At 60.9% G+C, this 25,798-nt stretch overlaps 1 protein-coding gene across 2 annotated transcripts in view; it reads right to left on the bottom strand.

The window, feature by feature from the left end:
- Window positions 1-24,648, bottom strand: part of FAM222A (family with sequence similarity 222 member A) — a 30,648-nt gene extending 6,000 nt beyond the window's left edge. The window contains exons 1-2 of one of the 2 annotated variants that reach the window (XM_076353092.1): window positions 24,620-24,648; window positions 7,026-7,156 (exon numbers count right to left, since the gene is read on the bottom strand). In XM_076353092.1, the coding sequence (XP_076209207.1) occupies window positions 7,026-7,107 (82 nt within the window). In that variant the 5' untranslated portion in view covers window positions 7,108-7,156; window positions 24,620-24,648. Of the gene's footprint in view, window positions 1-7,025; window positions 7,157-14,760; window positions 14,769-24,619 lie in introns of those variants that run through there. The other variant, XM_076353093.1, reaches the window with a different exon arrangement.
- Between the last annotated feature and the right edge of the window lie 1,150 nt (window positions 24,649-25,798).

Raw genomic sequence — 25,798 nt, 5'->3', positions numbered from 1 at the left:
CTCTGTCGAAGGTGAAGCCGTGGCTGAAGCACCTGGTGCCTCCCTCGGGCCGTGCTTCCCTGTGCCCCCAAAGGAAAACACTTTTCACCCCTTTTTCAGACGGGAACAGAGCCGCTGCCGGGGCTGCCCCAGCCGCCGGGGCTGCCGCGCTCCTCCTGCCACGGCACAGCCCCGGGCAAACCGTGGGCACGTCCCGGCTGCTCCACCACAGATGGCAACTGGCAATAGGACCCCCTTCTCTCAGGGGTAACCCCATCCCATGGAGGGCGAGATGGCGAGAGCCACGCAGTGGGACCAGCCTGGCACTGGGGATCCAGCCTGTCCGTGCCCGGACCTTTGGAGCGGCAGGCTGCTTTCCGCTGCCGGCACGAGCCGACGCCAGCTCCTCCTCCCTGTGCCGCGGCGTGCCAGGCGCTCGGCTGGCAGCCCTTCTCCCGCTCTGGGCAGGTCTGTCCCCACAGCAGTGTCCTGCGGCTGGGCAGGGTCGTGGCTCGGCACCACAGATGGGCTCAGGCGTGCCCAGGCGGGTTTGCCAGGGATGCTCGGCAGGTTGCAGCGGCTGGTGCCATGCCCACCGCTCGGGCAGCCATTCAGGAGGAATGCCTGAGGGCTCATCCGTGGTTTTCTGCCCTGAACCGCAACGGGATGCCCCGTTGTGGTTCCATCCACCATATTCACCCCGAGAAGGGGCATTTCCCGGGGGTCGCCTTGCCTTGCCCCGAACATCCTGCCAGACCTCGTCCTCCCTCCCGGTCCTCGCCCTCCCTCCCCATCCTGCCCTGCCCCTGTTACAGGGAAGTGTTGGTGTTTCCAGCACTGAGCTGGTGTTTCGCTTCTGCTCTGCCTCCCCGAGCCGGCGGAGCAAAAGGGCAGCAATTAGGCAGGATTTTTAATTTGCACAGGGGCAGGAAGGGGTGGGAAGGGGAGCGATGCTGAGAGCGCCGGGCGGAGGCAGGAGGAGATGCTGGGGACCTGAGCAGCCGCTCAGTGACCGGCGTGCTGATGGCTCTTATTAAAAAATAATAGTACTGCAGCCTCCAAATGAATTAAACTTTGCAAGAGCAGGCAGCTTGTCCCCTGGCTTTGGGACCAGGCCCCCTGTTCCCCTCGCAGCAGGGAGATCCCAATGTCTTCGAAGCTTCAAAAAGCGTCAAAAATCCGCTTTTCTCTGCCTGCAACACTGGGAGCAGATTTTGGAAGAGCTAAACCCTAAATATTTGCAAAACACTTGGAAGAAACCTCAATATTTGGAAAACACTTGGAAGAAAACAAACAAAACCTGGTGCATTTAACAAAAATAATAAAGTACTTGAATTTTGGGACTGAGCCCCAGGTAGCAAAGCTGCCTGGGCAGGAACTGGCTGCCCCCGCCCTGCAGGCAGCAGCTCCTGGCACGACCCCACTGCCCGCCCCGCGGGGCCGGAGGGCAGAGCCTGCCTGCGTGGCGCAGCCGGGGCCAGGGAGCGGGATGCTGGAGCCGGCGACCCCCTGCCAAGAGCAGGGCAAATCTCAGGGGGGTCCCAGGCAGAGCTGGGAGGGGGGGGTGGTGGTGTTGGGATTGCTGCCCTGCCCAGACCCCAGGTGACCCGCAGGCGGGCATGGGGGTGTGCAGCCCCCAGCCCCAGGGAGAGTGGCCGCGGGAGCCGGTGCAGATCCCACGTGTGCCCCGAGCTGTTTTCGGGGTGCAGCTGGGCAGAGGGGGCCGCCGGTGCTGCCCCCCCCCTCCCCCCCGCGACTTGCTCTGCGCCAGGCAGGTTGGGCTGCTGTCACATTGCACCAGCTTTCCCACCCTGTGAAGTGCGGTGGTTTCTATGGTGACAGTGTCCCCAGGATGGGTGGTGCAGAGGCCACAGCGCTGCGGCGGATGCAGCGGGGGGCCCGTGCACCGGCACGGTCCCCAGCCCCCTGTGAGCACAGCCCCGTCAGGGACAGCAGCCCCCCATGACCGGCTCCCTCGGCAGCACCGTGGCTGCCCCCAAAAATGCTGCGTCCCCACTTGCAGGACCCCCCGTTGTAGGACCTCCCCACGCCCCGGCCCCCGGCATGGAGCCAGGACAAAAGCATCCTCCAGCAGAGCATCCTTGGTGTGAGGAGCCAAGACAAATGCGCCCTGGCTTCGGAGGCTTAAATTAAAACCAACTACAGAAATAATAGCGGGAGAAATCCATCTGAATAAACGTAGGTGGCAAACCCTGTGCAGCAGCCACGCAGGAGCCGTAATCTGCAAAGACAACAAAATTCATGACAAAGCACAAAGGGAAGCGCTGGGCTTCGCCGTCCCCAGATATTCATCCGTTAACACGTTCCCTTTTTAGGCTGACATGTCATTTCAGACGGGCCTTTTTTCTCCCCCTCGACGGCGCGCGGCTCTGCCGAGGCGGCTGCTGAATTGGATCACCTCAGGGCGAGCACTTTATTATCTGCAGTCGAAGCGTCACCACAAATACCCGTCTACACACACACGTGTCACTTCCCATTTGTCTCCTCCACGAGGTATTAGCGCTGCGCGCCGCCGTGCACTGTGCCACCGCGTCCACCGGCACGGCAAAAGCAAACGGCGACGGGTGGGAGGCACACGGGGAGGGCGGCATCGTGGCCATGAAGATGCCACCCCACTGCTGCCCCATTGCTCCCCTGATGCCACCCCAATGCCACCCCAATGCCATCTTGATACTATCCCAACGTCATCCCAGTGCCACCCCAATGCCATCCTGATGCTGCCCGGTGCCACCCCAATACTGCCCCGATGCCACCCTTCTGACACCCAACACTGCCCCAACACAGCCCTTGATGCCACCCCGAAGGCCCCCTGACACCCTCCCACCACGCAGCTGCCAAGGGGACCCCCGAACCGGGAGGGACCCCACCGCGGACGGCAGCCCCACAGCTCAGCCCAGCCACACCCCAGCCCCTCTGCTCTGTCATCGACAGTAAATTAGTATTTGATTAATTTTAAGACATGGGCTTTGCACGCCAAGCGTGGCTGCGAGCGCCCATGGCACCCTGTCCCTGCTGAGGGGAGCAGGGTGGGCACCCCTGGCGCAGGCTGCGGGGGAGCGGGTGCCCTGTCCCCGGGTCTGCAGCCCCGCACGGCCCCACCAGTGCCTGGGAACCTGCTCTGTGGCCGATGGACCGGTGCGGTCCTGGAAAGTTTGGACACAAACCAAAACAGCCCCGATGTGCCGGGGCGCTACTAGCGAAGCCCACCCAAAGACCAAGGCTCTGACCTGGTGGGAGGTGGTCCCACCTGGAGAGGCTGCCCCGGTGCCGAGCAGCCCCCCCTCACCCATGCATCCCCACCGCGCACGTGATCGATGGAAAAGTGTTTTTGCAGCGTTTTCTGGCAGGGAAAGTGCAAGTCAACAGCACATTTTGGGCACGGCAGTTAATTGAACTCCTTTTTATGGCACGTATATAAATACACAGAACCATCATTAACCGATCCCTTCCAGAAACTGAAAATGAAAGAATTAATCTTATTTCACTCATGTGTAACCCCTCATGAAATTAAAATGGTATTTTATGGGTGTGTACAAAAGCAGAGCCTTGCTGCAGCTACTTTAATGAAAATGCCCTTGGAATAAGTAGAATTGGGTAAAGAGAAGCCATTAAACGGGGCTTTATCCCATATGCAATTAAACAGTTCTATCACTGATGAGAGTCCCCATGGGTGAGTGGGGAGAGGTGTGGGTGACCCTGGAGCCGGGTCCCCAGCACTTTGCTGCTCTCTGAGCCCCAGCCATCATCTCTCATTAGCATTTTAATAAGCCAGCCGGAGCCCTGGCAGGGCTCACGCCACTCCCTAAAAGCCGTTTCTTACACCATTCCCACGGGGCCGAGGTGTGAGGTCCCACGGGACCCCCGGCATGAGGCCAGTGGGGCTGGGCTCCAGATCCAGCCCCACCAGAAGGATGCGCACGGTGAGAGGTGGCGGTTGATGCTCGCACGGCGAAACGTGATGTTAGCACGGAGGGAGCTCGGGAAGCTCCCCATCGCTCCCAGCTCCACATGAATCCCACTCCCTTATGGGAGCACGCATCCTGCACCCCCCAGCCACATGCCCAGCCCCAGGCTGACGGCAGAGCAGTGCAGGCTGAAGGAGGGCACATAGAAAGTAACATTTAATTAAATATAAGCCACCGCTACATTACTGCAGAGAGCAAGAGCAGCAAAGAGTTTGGCCAAGCCGAGAGTAGTATTATTTGATTTATAATTTAAATAAAGCTCAGGATTCCTGTAATGCGCGCAGAATAAAATCAAAAGGGACCAGGCTGATGGAGTTAATTGGACGTGATATTTTCCTGAGGATGCTGCTTCTCCGCAGGCTCCTGCTCCTTGTCTGGAGGTGGGCAGACACAGGCAGGGCTGGCAGGACTCCGGGCACTCTCCTGATGCCTCCTGCATCCTCCTCGAGGATGCAAGGCCGCCGCGCCGGACCGGTGCCCGCGGTGCAGCCCCAGGATTACTGGCGAGGAAAACCGGCCGCTGCCGTGAGCCAGCAACGGCGAGCACCGCAGCAAAGTCACCTACGGCATTTAACGGGATGGATTTCGTGGGATGCACCGAGCCCGCTGGGATGCGGCCGCGCTGGCGTGTGGGGCACCGAGACGGGGGGACGGTAATTAGCAGGAGCGCCAAGGAGCAGAACTGGGGGGCAAAGGCGCCGGGGCCGTCAGCTCTCAGCATGGGCAGGAAAATTAGTCAGCTCACCTTTTACGTGAAATTAATACAAAAATTAATCAGCGGCGCGGGCAGGATAATAGGATTTCACAGTGGTGCTGGGCCAGACGGCCAATGTGCCGAGAGCCAGACTCATTTAATATCGACAGAAACAATGCCAGAGGACAGAAGTAAGACCCATAAAGATAATTACTGAGATACTCAGGAGCAAATTAAGTAATCAGAGGCACTTCTAAATTGTGCCTCGTTTTAAGAGAACTCTATCTTTGTTGATTACCTACACAGGCGTTTAGGAGGCGGCAGGAGGCTCGGCCCCGCGCGCCAGCTCGCCGGCCCCTCTGCGCCACGCTTACCGCAGGTGCCATAAATAAAGAAGAGAAAATTGTATTCCAAACCAGATGCGTGGCCCTGGATGTCACCTGCAATTTAATTTGCACTAGCAGGAGGCAGAGAGGAGCGAGACATGCTGGATTTGCCCATAATGAGCGGAAACATACAGGCAGCTAAACTTTGATTAAGGTGACCTGGCTGGTGGTGGCCAGCGGCGAGCGCAGCACGGGGGTCTGGCCGGGGAGCACGGCCACCGCCGCACACCACCCGCCCCGGGGGACGCGGCCCGGTGGGGGACAAGCCTCAGAGACCTCAGGCAACCATGGTCCTGCCCCGAGGGATGGGGCGCGATCGGCCAAAAACCCCACTCTGCCGTGCCTGCTGGGTCCGGCTTGGGGTCAGACCTCTGCAACCCACCTTCCTCCCACTGGCATGGTTCAGGGACCCCCTGGCACCCTGGGGCTGGGACCCTCCCAGGACACGGGTGGCTGCACCCAAGAGTGGATCTCCCCACTGATGGGTGCCGTGCCGCGTGGCAACACCACGTATGGGCTCCCGCTCCTCAAACCTCCTTATTTTAGCTTCGTCTCTGGCAGGGCGGGAAACGCTGGGGAGCACCAACCCCTCCCATGGGAGGGTGCTCCTGGGTCCCATCCCCAGGGTGCTGCTCCTCAGCATCCTCATGGGCTGCAACAGTCCCCGGCTCTGAGCCACAACTAGGTCTCCAGAAAACCCTGCCAGGCTCAGCCCGCCCGCGGGTCTCGGACCATGCGGGCACGGCTGAGCTAATTAGCCCGTGGCAACGAGGCGTGCCGGGAGCCAGACCCTCGCGCCAGCCCTGTGCCGCCGCGCGCTGCTCAGGCATGACGGATTAGGAATAATTTTACAAGAGCAACATCCGTTTTCCTTCCAGAGACTAATAAGGAGACCCGAGCGGCACCGCGAGCGCCGATTCAGCGCAAGCACGCGAGGGTCCATGCACGCACCCACACGCTTTGCAGACTCGCCGAGACCCCCAAGAGCTGACACCCTGATGGGTGCTCGGGTGCAAACAGCTCGGGGGGCACCGATCCCATCCGCTCCCATGATGCACACGCAAGTGCTTCCCCACCTGCAATGCTGGGACATGCGGGTGCCCATCACCCTGCCTCTGGCCCTGGGTGATCTGCTCCCTGCAGCGATGCTGCGCTGGAGCCTGGGGAGCTTCACCCAAAAAATAACCCTCCTGGCTGCCAGTGTGACCCAAGCCCCACCAGAGAGATGCCGGGGGTCCCCAGGGTGGGTGAGCATCGCCCAAACCCTGAGCCAGGCTCACTTGGCTGCGTCGGGGTGCCCAGGTAGAGGGAAAACAACGTCTCCGGGAAAATACAGATCATTAAACAAATGCCCGGGGGCTGTCACAGACTAACAAGCAGAGCTTTAGCAGCTGATTTGTCTTCAGCCGGCAATGTTTAAAAATCCAACTGAGACCAGCAGAAAAATATCCACTCCCCTCTTTAAAACACACATTCATCACTTGAGAATCTTAATGCGTCTTTCCCAGCCGGGGAGGTCAAACACGCCTGCCTAAAGCAGGCTCATTAAATATACATTTAATCATGGTTTGGATTGAGAGACAAAGGCTGGGAGAGACAGGTGCTTTACTGGAGTGACCTTTTGGATCCCATTTTAATGTAACTAGTTTACAGCTTATCTGAAAGGCCAGCTCCTGGGGAAGGCAAGCTGCAGCAAAATGGGGAAAGTAATTAGGGGGGGGAAGGGCCGGGGAGGTTTGGGGGGCTGCGGAGCAGGCGACAGCAGTATCCTCTGCCGCCGCCGTGCTTCCCAGACAGCTTTGCAACATTTTCTGAAGTTCGACTTATCAACCAGAGCAACCCAATTTAATTTTCTTATCTTGTCTCCTTCCTCCCCCTCCTCCCCACTTCTCCTGCTCTTTTTAATTATCAGTTAAATAAATGTCTTTTTCAATAAGAGAAGCAGCATCAAAGAGGGTGCGCGGCCCCCTGGGCACTTACACTTGCGCGGCTCCAGCGCCTTGTTGGGGCAGGCGAGGTGCTGGGCTGGGGGGTTCTGGGTCCTCTGCAGGCAGGCCAGCATGGTCCGGGCCTCCCGGCGGGCAGCGCCGCCCCCGCAGCCGGCCTGCGCCCTGCCGAGAGAAGAGACACGCCGGTCAGGTGAGGGGACCTGCCCGCCCCGCTGCCCGCCACCCTCCTGCCCACCCAGCTGCTCCCCGGGCAGAGGAGCTGGAGGTAGTGAGCTCCCGGCACCAACCATCAGCACGTGCTGCTCAGAGCCTTTTGCTCCTTTGGAGATAAATAAATAACTCTGAAAGCCTTAAATAAATATGAATGTATATAAAATAAATATGAAGGTCTCTGGGTGATTTGTGTTTCCTGCAAAGCTTTCCGCCCTTCCCGCCAGGAAGAGGGCAGAGCCGGGGCATCCCTCCGGCACCGTGTTCCGGGCAGTGCCAGACTGCTCTGCTGGTGTGCCAGCCAGTGCCTCCCGGCAGAGAGCGACCCTGCCGGCTCGGGCCAAGGCTGGGGAAAGATGGCGTTAAAATCCCGCTTGGGGTCCTGGGATCCATTGCCAGCTCCCAGCTGGCATCAAAATCTGCTCGACAAAAGCTGGAGGGGTCAGGCCAAAGTCATTGCCGCCACCGCTCTGCTAATTGTACATCCTTCACGAGCCACCGCAGAGGGCATGAATTATAACCAGTTGCTGCTGACACCCTCCCACTGCTCTGGCTGGCGGAGGGAGCGATATTCCCGCTTGGAGAGGGCAGGGAGACGTGGGCAGGAGCAGCAGAAAAGCAGGCAGCGGTGTCTGTCCTCCAGCGTCGCAGCTTCTGAGCCATCGCTCTCCCGGCTGAATGTTGATGGCTGGGGCTCACCGCTGCGGGTCACGGCTGGGTGGCACGGCGGGGTACATCACTTTATTGCGGGGGAACCATCTCCCACAGCCATCCGGCAGACGGGACGTTTCCTGCACGCTTCGGGATTGGCAAGCAGTGCCAGGGCCGGCGTGCAGGGGAGCTGTGCGGTGGCCTCGGGCACGCACTGGCAGAGCCTGTGACCATCACCCGCCGGGCAGCAAAGCATGGACGGATGCTCCTCGAGCTGTGCCCGGGGCTCTCCTCGCTCCGCCGGTTTAAATGTCACCCTTCGAAACACGCCTTCGCAGCCACCATGGGTGCACAGACAACAGTGCCCGCGTGCTTGCTGCTTGCTGCCACCCTTGCCCCCCCCATCACTGGGGCGGGGGGGTCCCAGGCTCTGGGCTCATCCCCCAGCCGGACAGCCAGCGGTGGCAGTGGGACCCGCACTGGGTGTCAGTGCCGTGGCTGGGCTCTGCCTGAGGGGGCTGGGGGTCTCTCCCCGTAACCCCTCCGCCACCACGCTGCAAACTCAGGAAAGGGAGAGACTCATTAGCAAAAGGTGTGAGGAGCAGGAGGGGAGGAGGAAGTCATCTAATACCAAGCAGGTGTCTGGAGAACCCAAATTGTGCTGTTTTCTCCTAATAATGAAGTATTCATGAGTAAAAGCCTTTTTCACTACTTTCTTAAGATACTAATTTCACAACAAGCGCCTTGTTACCATGCAATTATTCCAATCGTGCATTTCTCCCAGATTCCATCTGTCCTCGCGCTCTCTAAATGAAAGACAATCATGTAACCACCTTTCATTATTCACTATTTTACTTTCAGCATAGGTACCCTGAAAGAAATGATTTCCTCTGAAAGGGACTTTTATTCAGTTTCAAAACCAATTTTCTCCTATTACTGTCTTAAAAAAAAAAGGAGGGGGGCAGGGAGGTGTTTTTATTTCATGCATTACATATCCTTTGTTAACGCAGCTCGCAGTAAAAGCAGCCGTATCCATTTTCTGGCTTCGATTTCTGGTAATTTTAAAATATGCCATTACAATCAGGCAGAAATTATACAGTTTGAAAAGAGAACGAAGTGCTTCTTATTCAGAGGCTGAGCGCACTTGACTGCCAGGGAGCTCGCCTCTCCCCGCCGGGACTCGGGGTTCATTACGCAGCCCCGCTCCCAGCGCGCCTCAGCTCCCCTGGCACGCGCCGGCACGCGCCCACCGCCTGGCTTCAACGATGGCTGCATCCGCGCCAGGGAGAGCTGCCGCGCTGACCCTGGCCCCGCAGGGTGGCCCCGGGTCGGGGCGCCCACGGCCACGTGGGGGACGGCTGCACCAGGCACCGGCTCCCGCCGTACCTGAGCTTCACCTACACAGTGACCTCGGGGCCGGCATCCCACTGTCTGTCACCATCTGGCCGATTAGCGGGCGGATGTCACCTCCTCCCCTGCAGCGAGGCCGGCTCTTCGCCGGCATGCTGCCCCGTGTCCCTGCTGGGCACGGGCTTCACGGGCAGCTCGTGCCGCTGCCGGATGCGCGTCAGGTCCCTGCTGGTCCCTGGGGAAAATGGGGCTGAGAGCAAGGAGAAAGCACCCAGGGGAGGGGGTGGCATGGGGTGAGCGGAGAGGCCAACCAGCCCCCACGGGGCAGGATGCGGCTGCCGGCGGGGCACCAAATCCAGGTGCTGGCAGGAGGGAGGGCAAGGATGCAGCCCTGGTCCAGGGCTGAGCCCCCAGGGAAGGGGGGATGCTGGTGGCTGGTCACAGGAGCTGCAGGCACCCTCGGCCCTGGGAGCCCAGCAATGCAGGTCCCCTGAGGACACTCCCATGATGGCACGGGTGCTCTCCCCACCGCTGCTCTCCAGGCCCTGCCATGCACCCACGCACAGCCCAGCACCCTCCCGGAGCCGTCCCGACCTCAGCCATGCACAGCAGGAGCACCATCAGCATCAGCCAGGAGAGATGCAGGAGCCACATGCCAAACTAAAGCCACCGATTAACTCAGACCCCAGTTTTGCCCCCGTCTCCCAGCATCATGCAGTGGAGATGGGTTTTTCCAACAGCTATGCTGCGTTTCACCCCACCTTCATGGGCACACTTCATAACCACGAGGGCCCTGGTGCCACACGTGCCACGACACTGTCCCTCTGTCCTGGCACCCTGCCGGGTGCCCCCCAGCCCTCTCAAGCGCCCGTAGGCGAGAGGGTGGGCAGCCCGGCACAATGGGCATCTGTGCCGCAGTGGCATTTCATTAATGCCGCTCAGAAAAGCCCCTGAATCAGCTGATGGGAACTGGGCGCTGGGCTGTCCGAACGCTTAGCGCCGGCTTAGTTAGCTCCATCTGCATTTGAACTAATTCCAATCAGCAGGATCCGATTTAGTTCAAGCTGCTCTGGCTCTTTCGTGGCAGGAAAGACAACACTCAGCAGTTTTGCCAAACCGCCCCGAGTCTGCACGGCCTCTGCCCAGCCCGCGCCGACAGCCCTGCCGCCACGCAGCCAGCGGCACAGCCAGCACCGTGGCATGTGGCGAGAGTGTCCCGCTCTCAGGGATGCCAGGAGTGGGGTCCCCTGGGGACACCCAGAGCAGGGTCCCCCAAGGAGCCCCAACCCCCGCATCCCACGGCATCGCTCCCCAGTCCCGGCATCATCCCCCTCCATTCTTCCCCAGCCCCTCTCCATCCGCCCCTTCCCACCTCCCGCCCTGGGCCGGCTAATTTCAAAGCTCTATCTCTACATCGCACTATTTATAAGCCCAAGGTCTTTGTGACTTTAATAAAAAAAAAACCCCACACCCTCTATGTCTAAAGCCCCCGTGATGGGCGGGTTTGGCACCTCCTCTGACATCAGCGGCTGATAAGTCGAGCTTATCTCCTCCAAGAGCCCCGCGAAGGTCCCTCTGGCGAGATAAGGCCGGCGCAGCTGTCGATAAGGGTTTCGCAGGCGAGGATTTAGATAAAAGAAAATGTGACGGGGCTGGGGGGGGAAAGGTAACTTTTAAAGTCTCAGCCTGAACTAGGCCTGTGCCGCTGGCCAGGCAGCACAAGGGTGGCGGGGAGGGCAGGGGCAGCCCCGGGCAAGCAGGTTGGGCAGGAGCAGCCCTCTCGCTGGGAAAAGCAAGGGCCAAGGTCTCGGTCACCATCCGGGCTGCGGGGCAAAATGTGTGCATCCTTCCCCGGGTGCTATCAGGGCTGCCTGGGGTGCAAGTCTTTTTTATAAAGGGAGTTTTTGGGGTTGGGAGAGGAAGGGGGAAAGGAACAGGGATGCTGCAAAGCTGTTTGAGTCATGCCGCCGCGTCTCCCCCCGGCTATTAAAAGACAGCGCTGGATTTGGCACAAGGACAGGAGGTGACCGGGTCACCCTTGCTAGGAGAGGTGCAAGAAACTTCTGACAGCGCCAGACAGACAGACGGACAGACAGTGTGGGAGCAAGGCCAAGGCTGGCAGCAACCCTTGCAAGCTGGCAGCACTGATAAATTAAGCAAAAGCCCTCATCGGTCCCCAGCGTGCGGAGTACAACAAACCTGCCCGCCACAGTGCCGGGGCTACCTGCTGCGACCGGGGACACCCCTGTTCCTTGTCCCTCCGCGCTGGGATGGAGGAGAAACCCACCACCCCGCTGGGGAGCTCCCCCTCCCCGCTAGCTCCGGGGACATCGGTGCTACCCCTGCAGCAGCCCAGGCACAGCCGCTATCACCATCCCTGGTCCCCACCAACACTGGTTTCCCATCAGATGGCATCCCTCCTGCGAGGGTGAGGAGGTGCCAGGGGAGGAAGGTTTCCCCTCCATGCACAGAGGGGCGCGAGCAGGATTTCAGCTGGCACTGCCGCCTGGCACCGCGGCAGTGCAGGCAGCTGCCGTGCCAGCTAGTGCCCATCTCCCATCCAGCAGCAGATTTATGGTCCCCCGGACGAGGCGGTGGCAGGGACACGGTGCTCGGTGAGCGACACTGCAGCTTGGTCCTGCAATGGGCGAGCACAGGAAAGGTCACCCTGCTGTAAATCACGGGGAGCACCAGATAAAATAAAGCAGAAAGTTTGACGATGCTGTGCCGAGGGCTGCAATAAAGCACGGCACGGTGCCGCCTGCTGAACCACGACCTTCCCCTCGCCCGGCTGCCGCTCCATCCCACCCGGCTAATCCGCTCCCCTCCGCGTGCTCCAGCCCCAGGCCTTTCAGGGGGCCCTGTTAATAATTAAATGTTAATCTAAAAAGCAATTTTAGCTGCAGTGCTGCAGATCTGGTTAGAGATTACATTAGCATGTAAGAGTCAAGGGTAATTTTCTCTAACCCCTCTTGTGATCTTTAAAACCCACAGATCTTAAAGCAACACCAGCTCCTCTGATTAAAATTGGAAGCTGGGGTTTGCAACGGATAATGATGCTGGAAGTGATTACTTTGCTGCTCGGGATCTTGCTGGGGCAGTGGGGGAGCAGGGGGCTGAGGGGGGGCTGCAGGGGGCTGGGGGAGCGACCCGCGCCGGCTGAGCAGGGAACGGTCCCCGGGGTGAGCCCAGGACCCGGCTGGCACCGAGCAGAGCTGCGCCCTCAGTTTGAGGGTCCGACCCCGGCAGCTGGACCCCGCTCAGCTGCATGCCAGGGGGGTCCCTTGCCCCCCATCTTCTCCATCATCCCCCACCCCGGGAGACGGAGCCTGCAGGGAGAACCCCACGGAGGAGAGGGTGCATACCCCACCGGGGATGTGAGTGCACAAGCCTCTTCCGAGCGCACCCTGCATGGGGACGGTCCCCTCCAGCACCAGGACACCAGGAGGCACACCGGGACAGGCAGGGCCAGGCGCTGCCTGTGCCCCCATCTCAAGCCCTACTCCGGGGGCAGCTGCTGCTCCGACATGGTGAGCATCCCCATTTCCCTCTTGCCCAGAGCCTGCTTTTATTTATGGAGGAAACATTTTGCTGCCCCACTGCCAGTGGGATGGTGCCTTTTCGGGGCTGCCATGACCCCGGGACAGCATGGAGCTCACCGGCCGCGGCACACTGTCAGAGAAACAGCGGCACCGACGCAGGCAGCGAGGGCTGCGAGCCCATGCCGGCACCTGGACAGAGCATCCCCTTGCTGCCGGTATCCTAAGGCAGCAACGAGGAAAGGTCTCTCCCATCCTACCCAGTGCCAAGGTTTCTGCTCCCAGGGCAGCTCCAGGGAGAAACGCCTGAAAATTCAGAAAATTAACATAAAAAAACTCCCACAAAATATCCTTTTGCTCGCCAGCGGGGCCAGGGAGGCTGGGATGGGGGCACAGCCGCCACAGCCCGGAGCAGAAGAGACAAGCAAATTGCCTCCCGACTGGTACAAATGACCCGATGGAAGAAATAAGGTATCAGGTGTGTCCATAATGATGGAATTAAAAAAAAACAATTCGAGTGCTGTTGAGCATTTGCAGACATCCTTGCACAGGGCTCAGGCGGCCTGGTTAAATTTATGTGTCAGCTTTAAGGAGGCCTCTCATCAAATGAGCTATTTTGGGCAGAGATTAAAGATCTATTTTAGCTGCGAGCAGGAAAAGCTCTCGAACAGGTTAATAATCATTCTGGAAACCTAAGTGTCTCCAGCACCCCGGGGCAGGGCAGCCAGAGCCCTGGGCAGCACCGGCGGGTCCCCGAGGGTCCTCGAGCCACGAGGGTGGGAGACTCCCATGCAACATCCCCCTAACCTGCTGCCATCCTGCCGGGGTGGAAGAAGCCCCTGTGCTGCTGCTGGGCGAGGAGAGGCTGCGGCGCTGAGCAGGCGTGGGTAATTGGAAGTGGCAGACGCTGGCACGCCGCTGCCGAGAAGGTCATTACGTGGGACTGGGAATGGAATGCCAGGAGCAAGGGGGGGGGAGCGGCCCTGTTAGCAAAGGTCAGGGCCCCGCTCGGGTGCCTTCGGCGTTTTGGCAGAGCCCAGCCCTGGCTGTGTGCACCGGGGTCCCGGCAGGGCTGGCACGCAGCGTGTAGGCAGGATCTGCCTATACATATGTATCCCCTCTAATTTGGTACCCTGCAGGAGCGTGCCCGGCGGTGGGGAGCGGGAGGCACGCTGCCCCAGGGGGTCCTTTGCCCAGCCCCTCGAAGCAAAACCTCGCTCATCCGACATGGTCATGCCGTGCCTCCATCCTGCGCACAGATGGGGGGAGAGGGGCTGGGGGGGGATGAGCCCACTGAGCTGCCCACCGTCCCCAGCAGTGAGAGCGGGATGCTCAGGATGCTCATGGGCTTTTGGTCCCAGCAGAGATACGGGACCAAACTGGCAGAAAAGCCAAGCAGCTCCAGAGTGGCCTCCAGAGCAGCACTTTAAAAGCACTCTGGACCCCAACGAGCTGGGAGCCCAGCCCCGCACGGGCACCCACCATCCTGGGTGCGTGTAGCACCTACGTCCCCAGCCGAGACCCAACAGACTTGACGCTGCAGAGACCAAAGCTCCCCAGTGCCCAGTACGGCTCCTCCTGCCCCATCCTGGGGGCTTGCCTGCCCCCCACAGTGCCTGGGGGCCTGGGGCTCCCACGGTTAGCACGGCAGAACCGCAGCGCCCGGGCCGGCCAGCCGCCCGTCCGGCTGCACCGTGCATGGCAGCCAGGCGCGCGCTGCTCGGTAATTACAGCCCCAAGCGCCTGAGCTGTGAAAGAATCTGACGAAGGAATCCAGGGTAGATCGCGCTGCTGAAATTACTATAATCAAAGGCTTTCACAAAGGCTTCAAATGCAACCAATTACCCTGAAAGGCGAGGCAAGAAAGAAAACAAATTAACGTGTTTGCACAGAGCCTCCACGGCAGCGCACACATGGCCCCGCGCCGCCCTCGACCCCGTCCGGCCGTTGCTCTCCATCTCTGGGTACCCGCTTCCCATCCCTGGGTCCCGCTCCCCATCCCTGCATCCCACTCACCATCCCCAGGTACCACTCCCCATCCCGACCGCTGCTCCCCATCTCTGCATCCCACGCCCCATCCCTGCATCGGCTGGCTCCGTCACCGCTGCCCCTGCTCGCCTCGGGGCACAGCTGCACACAAAGGGGCTCTGTGCCCGTCCCTTGCCCCGCGGCCGGCCGCTGCCCCCCCCGGCAGACAAAAGCCCTGCCTGTGCTGGCAGCCAGGGCCGGCGCAGGCTCGGGGGCTTGCCAGGGTGGCCCCGGGAAACCTCCCTCCCTCCTCCCCCGGCACTGGCTGGGGTCCCCAGGCGAGGGGAGGCGTGGGGTCCTCAAAGGCGCCCATTGAGCGCAGCCCCGCATTGCCCCGCCGACAGATGGGGAAGCTATTCATGGCAGGGGGCCTCCCTAGCCCCCCAGGCCCCCCACCCTGGCCTCCTTACGTTACGCTTCGTCTGCGCTGCCAGTCTAGGGGAAAAGAGGGGGAAAAAGGGGAAAAAAAAAAAATCAACTTCTTTCTTTTAATATTTAACGAGAGTCCATCACCCTAAGTCTATTTTGTAATACAAAGCTCTGGAGATTTAAACCCTTCTCACCCGGAGAGATGGAAATGAATGGTGCTCTTTAATGAGCCGGTTCAGCAGAAAAGATAGATTTCTAAGATTACTGTAGGAATTCTTATAATTGATGTGTACTTTTGTAAGGAGGATTATACCATCATCCGGTCAAGTAATTCCAGCTCTTCCCCCCACTTCTCCCAAGCTGGCCCTGCTTTTGGGGTTCCCTGAGGGAGAGGGACCAGCCTGTGTCCCCGCAGGGAGAAAGCAACACAAAGAGGGGGAGAAAGAAGAAAAAGCCAAAGAAAAATTAAACAGGCTTTTCTTATTTAGCCATAGATAACTTAATGCAGCCACCAAATGGGGAAAATAAGGCATCTCTCAAGATTTATGTATCTGTTTTACAAAACCCTACTTTCCCTCACCGATCCGAGGCCGGATGAGCTGCTGAATGCCGAGTAATTAAAAGGAACAGAGAACAATACCCGCACCCGCCGAAGAACGTGGAGTTTCCCTCGGATGTTTATAGCAATTGTATGAAAATGTACAAGCCGGGATGGCAAGAGCTGACAGCCGCGCCGGAGCAGCCGTGATTGCGAGCTGGCTGCCTCCCCCGGCTGATTGGCATTAATTGTGTGCGTTTGCAAAGCAGAACGGAAAGTCTGACATTAGCTGCAAGCCAACATTTCTTTCTAATAGTCTTAATGATTACGACGAGAGCTGATGATCATTGTGGGGCGTTAATAGTCCAGAGAGTGGCTCTGCGGCTTCTCCCGGTGGGGACGAGAGCCGGGCTGTCCCCAACCCTGTCCCCATCAGCCCCGCGCGTGCAAGGGGAGACGCTCCCCAGGGCGGGCTGGGGGTGTGGCGGGACGGACTCCAGTGGTCCCATGTGGCCAGAGCCCCCCCCGGGAGGGACATGGCCGATCAACCTGTAAAACACTCTGGCAAGGGGAGGGGAAGGACAGGGGAGGGGACAGCAGCCCCCTGCCCTCCCGGGGGCGTGAGCAGCTCGTGCCCCATCCCCTGGCTCTTCCCCATGGGAGAGGGGTGGCTGGGGGGGGGGAAACACCAGGAGGGAGAATGTCCCCCACCCTGAGACCCCTCTGGGGCAGGGGTGTCCCAAGGGATGCCCCATGCCGGCTGTGCCCAGAGGGAAGCGCCAGGCCACCCTGCTCCCATGGGTGCCCCAAATGCAGCTGAGTCCCCACCAGTTCCCACAGCCATGTCCTCACTGGGTGCCACAGGAGGGGCTGGGCTGGCGATGCTGCCCGGGGAGCAAGGAGAGGGGGAGAGCAGCCTGCGAATGACCCACATAAACAGCAGAGCCCGTTATTAAAAGCTGATTAATGAAATCTAAGTTTTCTAGACTTTTTACAAGGCTGGCTTTTTTGGATGTCCTTGAGGTTCGCCACTGCACAGAGGCTTGCGGGAGGGTGGGTGGGCTGTGGAGACCAGCACGGGATGCTCTGACCACGAGAGAGCCAGAGCCAGACGTGCACGAAAACCCTCCACAGCCCCAACCCAGCCAGGTTTACACGGGAGGAAAAATCAATGGCCATCGATCTGCAATATAAAGCAGGAACGCGGCGCTGGCAGACGGCAGGCAACTGGCATCTGACCGGTGCTGTGCAGGGGACACGGCTGGGGGTCACATTGCTGGGGGACCGGCGTGCCCGGCAGGGAACACGGCTCGGGGCACAGCCAGGCTGCCAGCAGCGCCGATGGCCGCCCCATGTGCACCAGGCCCCTCCGGGCAGCGAGCGCTGCCAGTCCACGTGCCATAAACCCTCGCAGCAGCAGACTGGACACATCCACAGTGCGTGGGTGGCCCTTGTCCGTGTCCTTGTGGGACACAGCCGGCATCCACCCAGCCTCCCCCCGGCTGCCCCAGGGCCACCGCGTAGCCCACTGGGACAGACAGACAGACGGCCTCAGCCCATCTCCAGGCTGTTTCAGCTTTTCTTTCTTTTTTTTTTTTTTAAATCATCTGTGTTGGCCAGTGTAACACTCGGCTTTGGGCTTTCTGAGCTCACTAATAATTGTTCCCAAATGAAAAGAAATAGCGACTCGGTCCCTCTCCCCCTTCCCCCCCTCCCAAAAAAAGTCCGTAAAGAAGAGCTATAAAAATGGCTTGTTATCTCACCTAGCGAAGCTCAGACTGTATGTTATTGCTAATTGGTTATAACATCCTTGTCTTGTTCTGCTCTCTGAAGCTAAATCAAGAAAGCACCACTGCTGCGAACTAATTATATCTCTGGACTGCAGACTCCAGCTTGTCTTCCCCTTTATTGAGTTAAAAAATGGTCACTAACCTTAATCTCTCATATCCCCAAGCATTAGGGCTGCTGAAAACCCACCACTTCCATCCACATCTCAGTCTACGCTGAGAAAGATGGAGCACGCGGCCCGGCGAAGGCTTTGTGCTGCTCTGGGACCTGGGCTGGGACACGGCCCCGAGCAAGAGCCCGGAGGTGCCCACCTCTGCCACACCCCGTGGCACCGGTAGACTGAGACCACCGCAGACGCTGCTCGGGTCCCCGTACCATCAAGTCTTTATCATACACAGCTCGGAGGATTTCTGTGCTGCACACACCCAGAGACTGGGTACTGCTGCTTTTCTCCCTTTCCTTCTTACAGGGAAGTTTAAGCTTCTTTCACTATGATTTTTTTAAAATCTAAACCCTGGACAGCATTCCCACGGCCCAAGCTCAGGAGATGCGAGCAGATGTGAGCATCTGGGTTGCATGCGCATGAACCGAGGGGAGCAGGTGCTGCGCCAGTTCATCCGCATCAGCTCCCAGTCCCAGCCCAGGACAGAGCCCGATGGTCCCATTAATGCTGGTGCTCACCTGCGGGTTCCCCATGGGAGCAGGGACGACGCGGCCACCTGGCTGCACCACTACAGGCGGCTATGGCCAAAGCGCTCCGGTTACCGGAGCAGCATGGCTGTACACTACGGCGCTGCTGCCACGGCACGGACCCCAGCAGCAGCAGGTCCAAAGGGCACCAAGAGGAGTGGTGGGGCTTTGGCACCGCAGCCGGTTGTGCAGGATGGCCCCATCCCTCCCTGTCCTGGTGCCTCCCTCGGCAATAGCCACACGGGGTGAGAAATTTGAGCAGAAATACAAGGCTGTGGGTCAGAAACCAAAGAGCAATGCCACCGAGCCCGGCTCCGTCCCCCTGCCTGGGGGACCTGCACAGACGGCGTTACTTTCCAAAGGGAAAGTCGAGCTTCAGTTCTCCCCGCGAGCCAAGAGCATCCCTTCAAAAATTGATACTTCCCTGACTATTAATTAACCTGAACCACTTAAAACCGCCTTCAATTTGTCAGGTTTAACTGCCAGCTCTTCTCAGTAAATCAAGCATCGCACGCAGAGGGAGGCTGCGCGTGCAAGGTGGCGGCGGCGAAGGGAGCAGGCGGTGAGCGAAGCGAGCGGGGCACCCTGTGCCATGCTTGCCATCCTGTCCCCCAAGAGCACCGACGGCGATATTGATACCCTGCAATTAGCCAGGATGCGATATTAAACACGACGGCTGGGCGGGCAGGCAGGAGCGGGCAGGGCAGGCAGGCCAGCGGGGCTGCAGAGCATCCCCCCACCGCAGCGTTCCCATCTCCCCCACGTCGCCCTTGTCGTGCAACCAAGGCTGAATTCGAAAGCGATATGAATATTTATCTCTGACAGCGAAATCTCCCCGCTGCAGGGTATTAAGGCTTTATTAGTGTGTGGTTACCAGCGACGCTAAGCCAGTCCTCACTCTAGCCTGGAGCACAGCAAAGATGACCTACAAGGGGCAGATGGTGAAAGCCTTGGAGAGCCCCAGACCCCAGGACGTGCCTGCCCTTGCCAGGGCGAGGAGGAGGCTGCGCACCCCGGTCCCACGCAGGGGGACGGGGAGAGGGTCGGGAGCTGGTCCCCCCGCCAGTACCTCACTGAACCCCTCCTCCTCGCCCAGGGCTAACCCCTCCAAAATGCCTCCCCACGTTGGGGCTGTCCCCCGGCCCCTGCACTGCACGGCTCGCTGTTTTGGGTTAGAACGCTGATGTATTCTCTCTTTAGCAAAAGGAGTCCCAGGGGCTATAAAAATTCCCAGCAGGCTCCTGTCAGTCTCAGGTCATTAACTTTCTTTCATTGGGAGTTTGTTTACAGTCAGCCATAAATAGCGGCGCCCGCCGCTCGCCAGCCGGGACAGGGTGGGGGTGGGAAAGGACGGGGCTGCCTGCGCAGGAGGGTGCAGCACCCCAGGGCGCAGGGTCTGGTGCTCGTGGGTGCAGCACCCCAGGGCGCGGGGTCTGGTGCTTGCCCCCGCCGTATCGACTTTTCCTGGGCCCCGCGTTTCCCACCAGCCCGGCACCCCAGCCGGCACGGCGTGGCACGGCACAGCGCTGCCCGCAGTGCCATTTGCCACGAAACCACCTCAGCCCTGCAAATCTATGGGGTCACCTTGTGCACGGCCGGAGGGAGCAGGGGCACGTGCTTGGGCACGCTTGCAGTTCAGGTGTGGTCCTTCCCAGAGGAGGAGGAGGAAGGCAGCTAGCCCGAGCTGCCCGCACGGGTAACCTGCCCCTGGGACCTGCCCTGCACCCTCACCCAGCCCAGCACCCGCTGCAGAGGGAGGCCGGCCCCTGCACCCATTGCGAGCACCGACTTTGCATCAGGACCTCTGCATGTTTGAGAGATGTCCCAGTCCTTGCTAACAAAGCCCCAGGAGGGACCCCAACACCCCTCATCTCACCGCGACCTCCACCTCAGCCTCCACCCTTCAGCCCTGGCAGCCCCTAAGACACCACAACAATTTACCAGTGCGGAGGCAGAAAGCAGGAAAGCCGAGCACACCGCCGGCATGGCCAGCATGGCAACGCGCTCCTGCCGGGCTGCTTTGCACACCAGGGCTCCTCCGTGCCCGAGCACACCCAGGACCGTGTCGGAGCACCCACATGCCACCGCCCACCTGAGAGATGCACCCACGGCACTGCCGATGCCCCCAACGCCAGGAGCAAGCCCTGAGCCCCATCAACACCTCAGCAGGCTCCAGTGTGCCTCCTGGTTCGGAGTTCGACGGGTACAGGGGCTGGCAGCAGGACCGCAGGTGATCAGGAGCTTTATTTGCCGTAAGTGAACGCGGTGGCTCCGCCGCGGCCGTGCGAACCCACCAGCTGCAGCTCTAATAAAGACGCAGGATCACACGGCTCCTGAGAACCACGACTTGGCGGGGCTCAGCTGGAGCACCGGGCACCAGTTAAATATTTACCCCCCGGCCCAGCGAAGCACCCAGCACTCTCTGCATGGGAGGCCAAGCAGGGAACCGCAGAGCCCGGGCTCCCCCCAGCCAGCACAGCCAGCTCCCCACACCACCCGGCTGCGGGGCTTGCGCCGGCACGGCTGCAGCACGGCAGGGATGCTCAGCACCATCAGCCCCACGGTGGCACGGATGCCTGGAGCGGGGGCTCGGTGGCACGGCCCCCCTCCCCGTGCCTCGTCCCAGGGCTGCAGAGGGGAGCTCCTGGGGGTAAATGGCCACGAGCAGTGCAGCCGGGTCCAGCTTGCAGCAGCCAGGAGCCCACCTCTTGTTTTATTTCACGAACGGCTATAGGAACGGCTGATGCACGGGCTGAGCACACGATCCAGCAGCACCCCGGGCTGCGCGGTGGGCTAAGAGATTAAACCCCAAACTCATGCACGGTGACTTCTGCTCTTCCAGCTGTCCCCAGGAGAGCAGGGACTCGCCAAAAATCACAGCCCCATCACTCACGGTCCCCCACGTCTACAGAAATATCTATATTTTAAACCATATACTCGCACAACCTGTAATCAGAGCAACATAAATAGCCCCTGCTTCCCATGTAAATTAAAAACACCCATTAGGCAGATTTCAAAAGATGTCAGTAGGCTTATAATTATACACGACATCCTTCCGAGATAAAAGCGATTACCGGGGATGCAAATCACTTAGCAACCAATCAGTGCCCCCAGAGTGCAAAGCACTGACCAGCCATCCATTTTCGCCTCGTCCTTTTATTCCCTGCATCGAGCAAATACAAACACAGATAAAGAGAGGCACAATAGCTCTTGACACGCAAATAGGTTAACATAATAAAGCCAGCTTTAGCCGGCTCACTCGAGGGAGAAAAGCAATTCTCAGGCAAGCAGGAGGTAATAAAACAGGGCTTTTGTGTTCCTGGCTCCCATTCTCACCCCTGCGCCAGCTTTGCTGCATTAGCTGATAGGCATCGCGGTTTGATTGAATTACCTTTCATGAATATTAGCTTTCTGAGGAATGCGCAGGCAGAAGAGAAAGAAGAAATGTCTTATTTTTGCATGCATGCGCCCGCTGCAGACGGACATGCGGCGGCACAGATGCCGGCGGGGCTGGGAGTGGGGTCCCGGCAGGTGCAGCCCCCGGCCCACCCCGCCAGCTGCAGCATCCCTGCGGGCGGCAGCAGCCAGCCGTAGGGGGGGGTCACAGAGCACGGACTCCCCCGTCCGAGGATCAGACACCACCAGCAAAGCACCTTATCCTGTCAGGAAAGGATATCCCGCTCTGTCCCCAAAAGGAGCTGTGGGGTCACAAGGCTCCCGCCACCAACCCCACCGCCCTGGCACCCACCATGCTCAGGGGTGGGACCCGCATCCCTGCCCTCGGTACCCTGATAGCAGGAGGATGGCAGCGTGGGCTGGCTCTCACCAAATATTTACGGGGCCATAGCTCCCTGTGCCGCAGGTGGGCCAGGATCAGGCCGGAGAGGGGAGGGGGGCTGTCCGGCTTCACCGCAGATTTTCCTGCACAAGTTCAGGCCACGCAGGAAACCCGCTTCAGGCAAAAAATAACTCTGTCCCCTGGCAGGGATGCAAATGCCCGGCACTAATCCAGCACACACGGCAGGGAGCGCGGGGGCAGCTCGGGGACGGCAGCAGGCGTGGAGCACCCTGCTCGGCGCGGACCACCGCCGCAGGGTCGTGGGACCTGGGAGACCCTCGGCCCTGGGAGCTGGAGCCCTTCCCCGGGCAGGGCAGCAGGCTGCAATTAAAAAACAGTACTGGGAGAGAACAGGCTCCTCCGCAGCCTGCTCAGGGATGGATGTGTGTTTCAGGCTCAAATAAAACAGATAACCAGAGGGGCTTAAAAAATGAGGTGACATGGCTTCCCCAGAGGTGCTCTGTCCCCCGGGGCACGGCACGGCAGCAGCCATCCCATCTCCTCCCTCCGTGGGCTTCTCTGCTCCAGCCCGGGGATAAGTATTCACACCAAGATATTTCAATTTTTAATGGTACGGTCAGCTGAAACGGGGCCCATCTCGCAGCCGGCGCTTCTCCAGCGCAGAGAATGCGCCCCACCGGTACCAACCCACTCAGCCGGCAGGAAAGCCGTTCCTAAAGCCGGGAAAACAAGCCAGGCTCCCACAGCCAGGGAACGGCTTTCTCTTCCCCAGCTCTACATACAAGGTCAAAGGAAGGCACCGCGGCGAGAGCTTCCCTCTCCTTCCGCTACGGCTTCGAGGCAGCCAGACCCAACGGCACATGGCTCACACCGCGGCTCGCCCCCGCACGGCCATCGGCACCTGAAAATGCACGCCTGAAAGTTTTAAGGATCCTTAATAAGAAAAGTCCCTCCCGAGGGCCTGGGATGCCGGGTGCTCTCTGACCAGGGATGTTTCCCACCTGACCCCCCCGGCACCGGAGCCCACATGCGAAGGCTTTGCCAGCCGGGGTCCCGCTCGAGCATCGCAGGCGCGCGCGGGCACCCGGACCAGCGAGCAGTGGCATGTGCCCAGCACGCCGGACGGTAAAACCCCACAGCAGGGGCACGGGAAGGTATAAAACCGTCAAATCCCACAAAATCATCCCGAGCAAGATGCGGGACACTCCTTGTTGAGACAGGGGCCACGTGGCTCTGCCCCCACGCCCGCAGAGCCCCACGGCCAGGCGCCCTTAGCACTCTGCCCTCCATGAAAGCACGTTGCCTACCCAGGCAAGCTGCCTGCAGCCTCTGAACAAGAGCAACCCTAGCAGGAGGATGCACATATATACACACACACACACACACATATATATCAAAAAACTCCCTACGGAGACATCTGTGCCCCGACAACCAGAGCCAGGCAAACCACCACTGCCCGATGCCAAGCAAATTCATCCCTCGGAAAACACCGAGCACGGCTGTAAAACTTTGCTGCTGCCTCTCCTCAGAAATAAACCCGCAGGGCCAGAGCCATGCCACGTTCAGCCGGTGCAGCAGTGCCCTGCAGCGAGCTGTGCCGAGCTGCCGCCGGCTCTCTGCGTCCAGGCCCTGCCTCTCCAGCCATTAAATTCCCACGATCTCACGGCTCTCCCCAGAGCCGGATTTGGATGCTGGGGTTGAGCCGCCACCGCTGGCACTGGGAACACCTCATTTTCTGCTGGGGGCCGAGCCGGAGAGGCGGCACAGCCCGCTCGTCCCCGGCCGGAGCTGGTCGCAGCCTCGGCGGATGCCCAGCCGTGCTGCCCACGAGCTCTCGGGGAGCACGACGCCTCGTCCCCCGGTGAATCGTATTCCCAGCGCCGACGGTCCAGAAGATGCCACAGGGATGCTCCCTCCGCAGCGGAGCTTGTGGGAGATGCATTTCGCCCGCAGTCAGCTCTCCTCCGGCCGAGCTACCTGACACCGCGGGAGGCAGCCAGGGAGATGGGCTTTTCAATAAAACATCGCAGGGTGGTTCCTTTTCCTCGCCTCTCCTTTGTGACCGGCCGTATCCACACTAGCGCGGGGTCGATTGCGGGTGTCCTGGCTCTGCCACCACCCGCTCCGGTGTCCCTGCGGGGTCGGGCGCTTCCCCGCCGCCTCCCTTCCCCGGCCGGCTCCGGGCGGAGGAGAAAAACCCTTTTTTCCAGGCGAAAAGGGGCAGCCGGGATCGGCAGAAAAGGCAGCAGCTGGCGGACGGCTCACGCTGGAAGTGTCTCAGCTTTCCTCGTGGAGGCACCCGTGGATATTTTATTTCCACTTACGAGTCAGGCGACCCAAAAAGCCATAAAAAAAAAATGAAAAATAAGAAAAAAAAAAAAAAAAAAAAAAAAGTTGTTCCCGTTCCTCTCCGGTAGCGACGGGCGAGCCGGTCCCCCGCCGGCGGCGGCGGCGGCTCCGCGCCCGCCGTGCCTTCCCCGCGGCTGCGCGGCCGGGGAGAGCCGGGCACCGCCGGGCACCGCGCTGCGGCGGCGCCGCCTCCTGATGCGCCCCGGGAGCCGGAGCCCCGCGGTCCCCCGCGCCCCCCCCCCCCGCCCCCCACCGCGCCGGTAATCCCCCCCACCCCCCCTCCCCGGTGCCCGCCGCCGCCGGCCCCCCGTTACCGTCAGAGCTGGATCCGGGCCGGCTCCGGCCGCTGCGGTGCGGGGCGCGCCGGGCCGCCCCCCCCGGGCCGCGCAGCAGCAGCGGCGGCGCCCGCCCGGCCCCGCGCCCCGCCGGCGGCCCGCCCCGCCCCGTGCGCGGCCAGCGTGCGGCGGCTCCCGGCGCTCTGCCCCCGGGGCGGGGGGAGAAAAATATCCGGGGCGGGGGGGGGAGGGGGGTAGGGGGGGGTAAGAAATTAAAATAAAATAAACCCCGCGCAGACGGGCTCAGGCGGCGCGGGGAACCCCGGGGGCATCACACCGCGGGTCCTCCGGCTCCTTTGTGCGGCGGCGATCGGTGCCCGCCGGCCCGTGGCGCAGCGGCGGCCGGGGGGGGGGTGGCAGGGGCGGCCGCGGCTCGGTGGCGGTGGCGGTGGCGGGGCGCGGCCCCCTCGGTGCTGCCTCCCGCCCGGCGCGCGGCTGCGGCGACACTGAGCGCCCCGCGCGGGGCCCGGCGGCCGCACGCGGCTCGGCCCCGCCCCCGGCGCGTTACCAAGGGGACGCCGCCGCGCGTCCTGCGGGGAGGGGCGGGGCCGCCCGGCACACGCGCCCCTTTCGCGGGAAAATTCGAACCGGCCGCCGGCAGGCGGCTCCGGCAGGCGCGCGACGCGGGACTGCGGTTCCCGGCGCGCCCCGCGCGCCGCCGCCGCGCCGTGCTCCCCCGCTCGGCGCCGCGGGGCGCGATGGGAGTTGTAGTCCCGCTGCCGGAGGAGGGTTTCCTCGGCGGGGCCGCGGGCCCCGTGGGGAGCCCCCCGGGGCCCTCGAGGGCACGGGGAGGGGTCCGGTGCGGCGGCCCCCCCCCCCCCCCCCGGGGTGCCACAGCTCCGGCAAACAGGGAACGAAACCTCAGCTGGAGGAGCGCGGTGTTCACCACCGGACGGCCAGCGCTCCCCGGGGAGCCGGTGACCGCCGCTGAGGCCCCGTGGTCTGCGTAGTCAGAGCGAGTGCTGTCGTCGCTGAGTCTGCCCTCACTAGCACGAGTCCTGAGCTCCTTTATTCTTTCCCCAAATCCACCGTACCTTTGGCGTAGGCCGTGCGAGTGCGAGCGTCCGTGGATAGAGAGGACTTTGAGAAGCAGCCCGTTCACTCTTGCCCATAATGACCCTGAGGAGCCCTACACACGTGCACATGCAGCTCCCTGCC

Source organism: Aptenodytes patagonicus, chromosome 15, assembly GCF_965638725.1.
Source record: "Aptenodytes patagonicus chromosome 15, bAptPat1.pri.cur, whole genome shotgun sequence".
Classification (NCBI taxonomy): Eukaryota; Metazoa; Chordata; class Aves; order Sphenisciformes; family Spheniscidae; genus Aptenodytes; species Aptenodytes patagonicus.
Note: the sequence above shows the minus strand (reverse complement) of the source record. Positions and strands in the feature narration are given on the sequence as shown.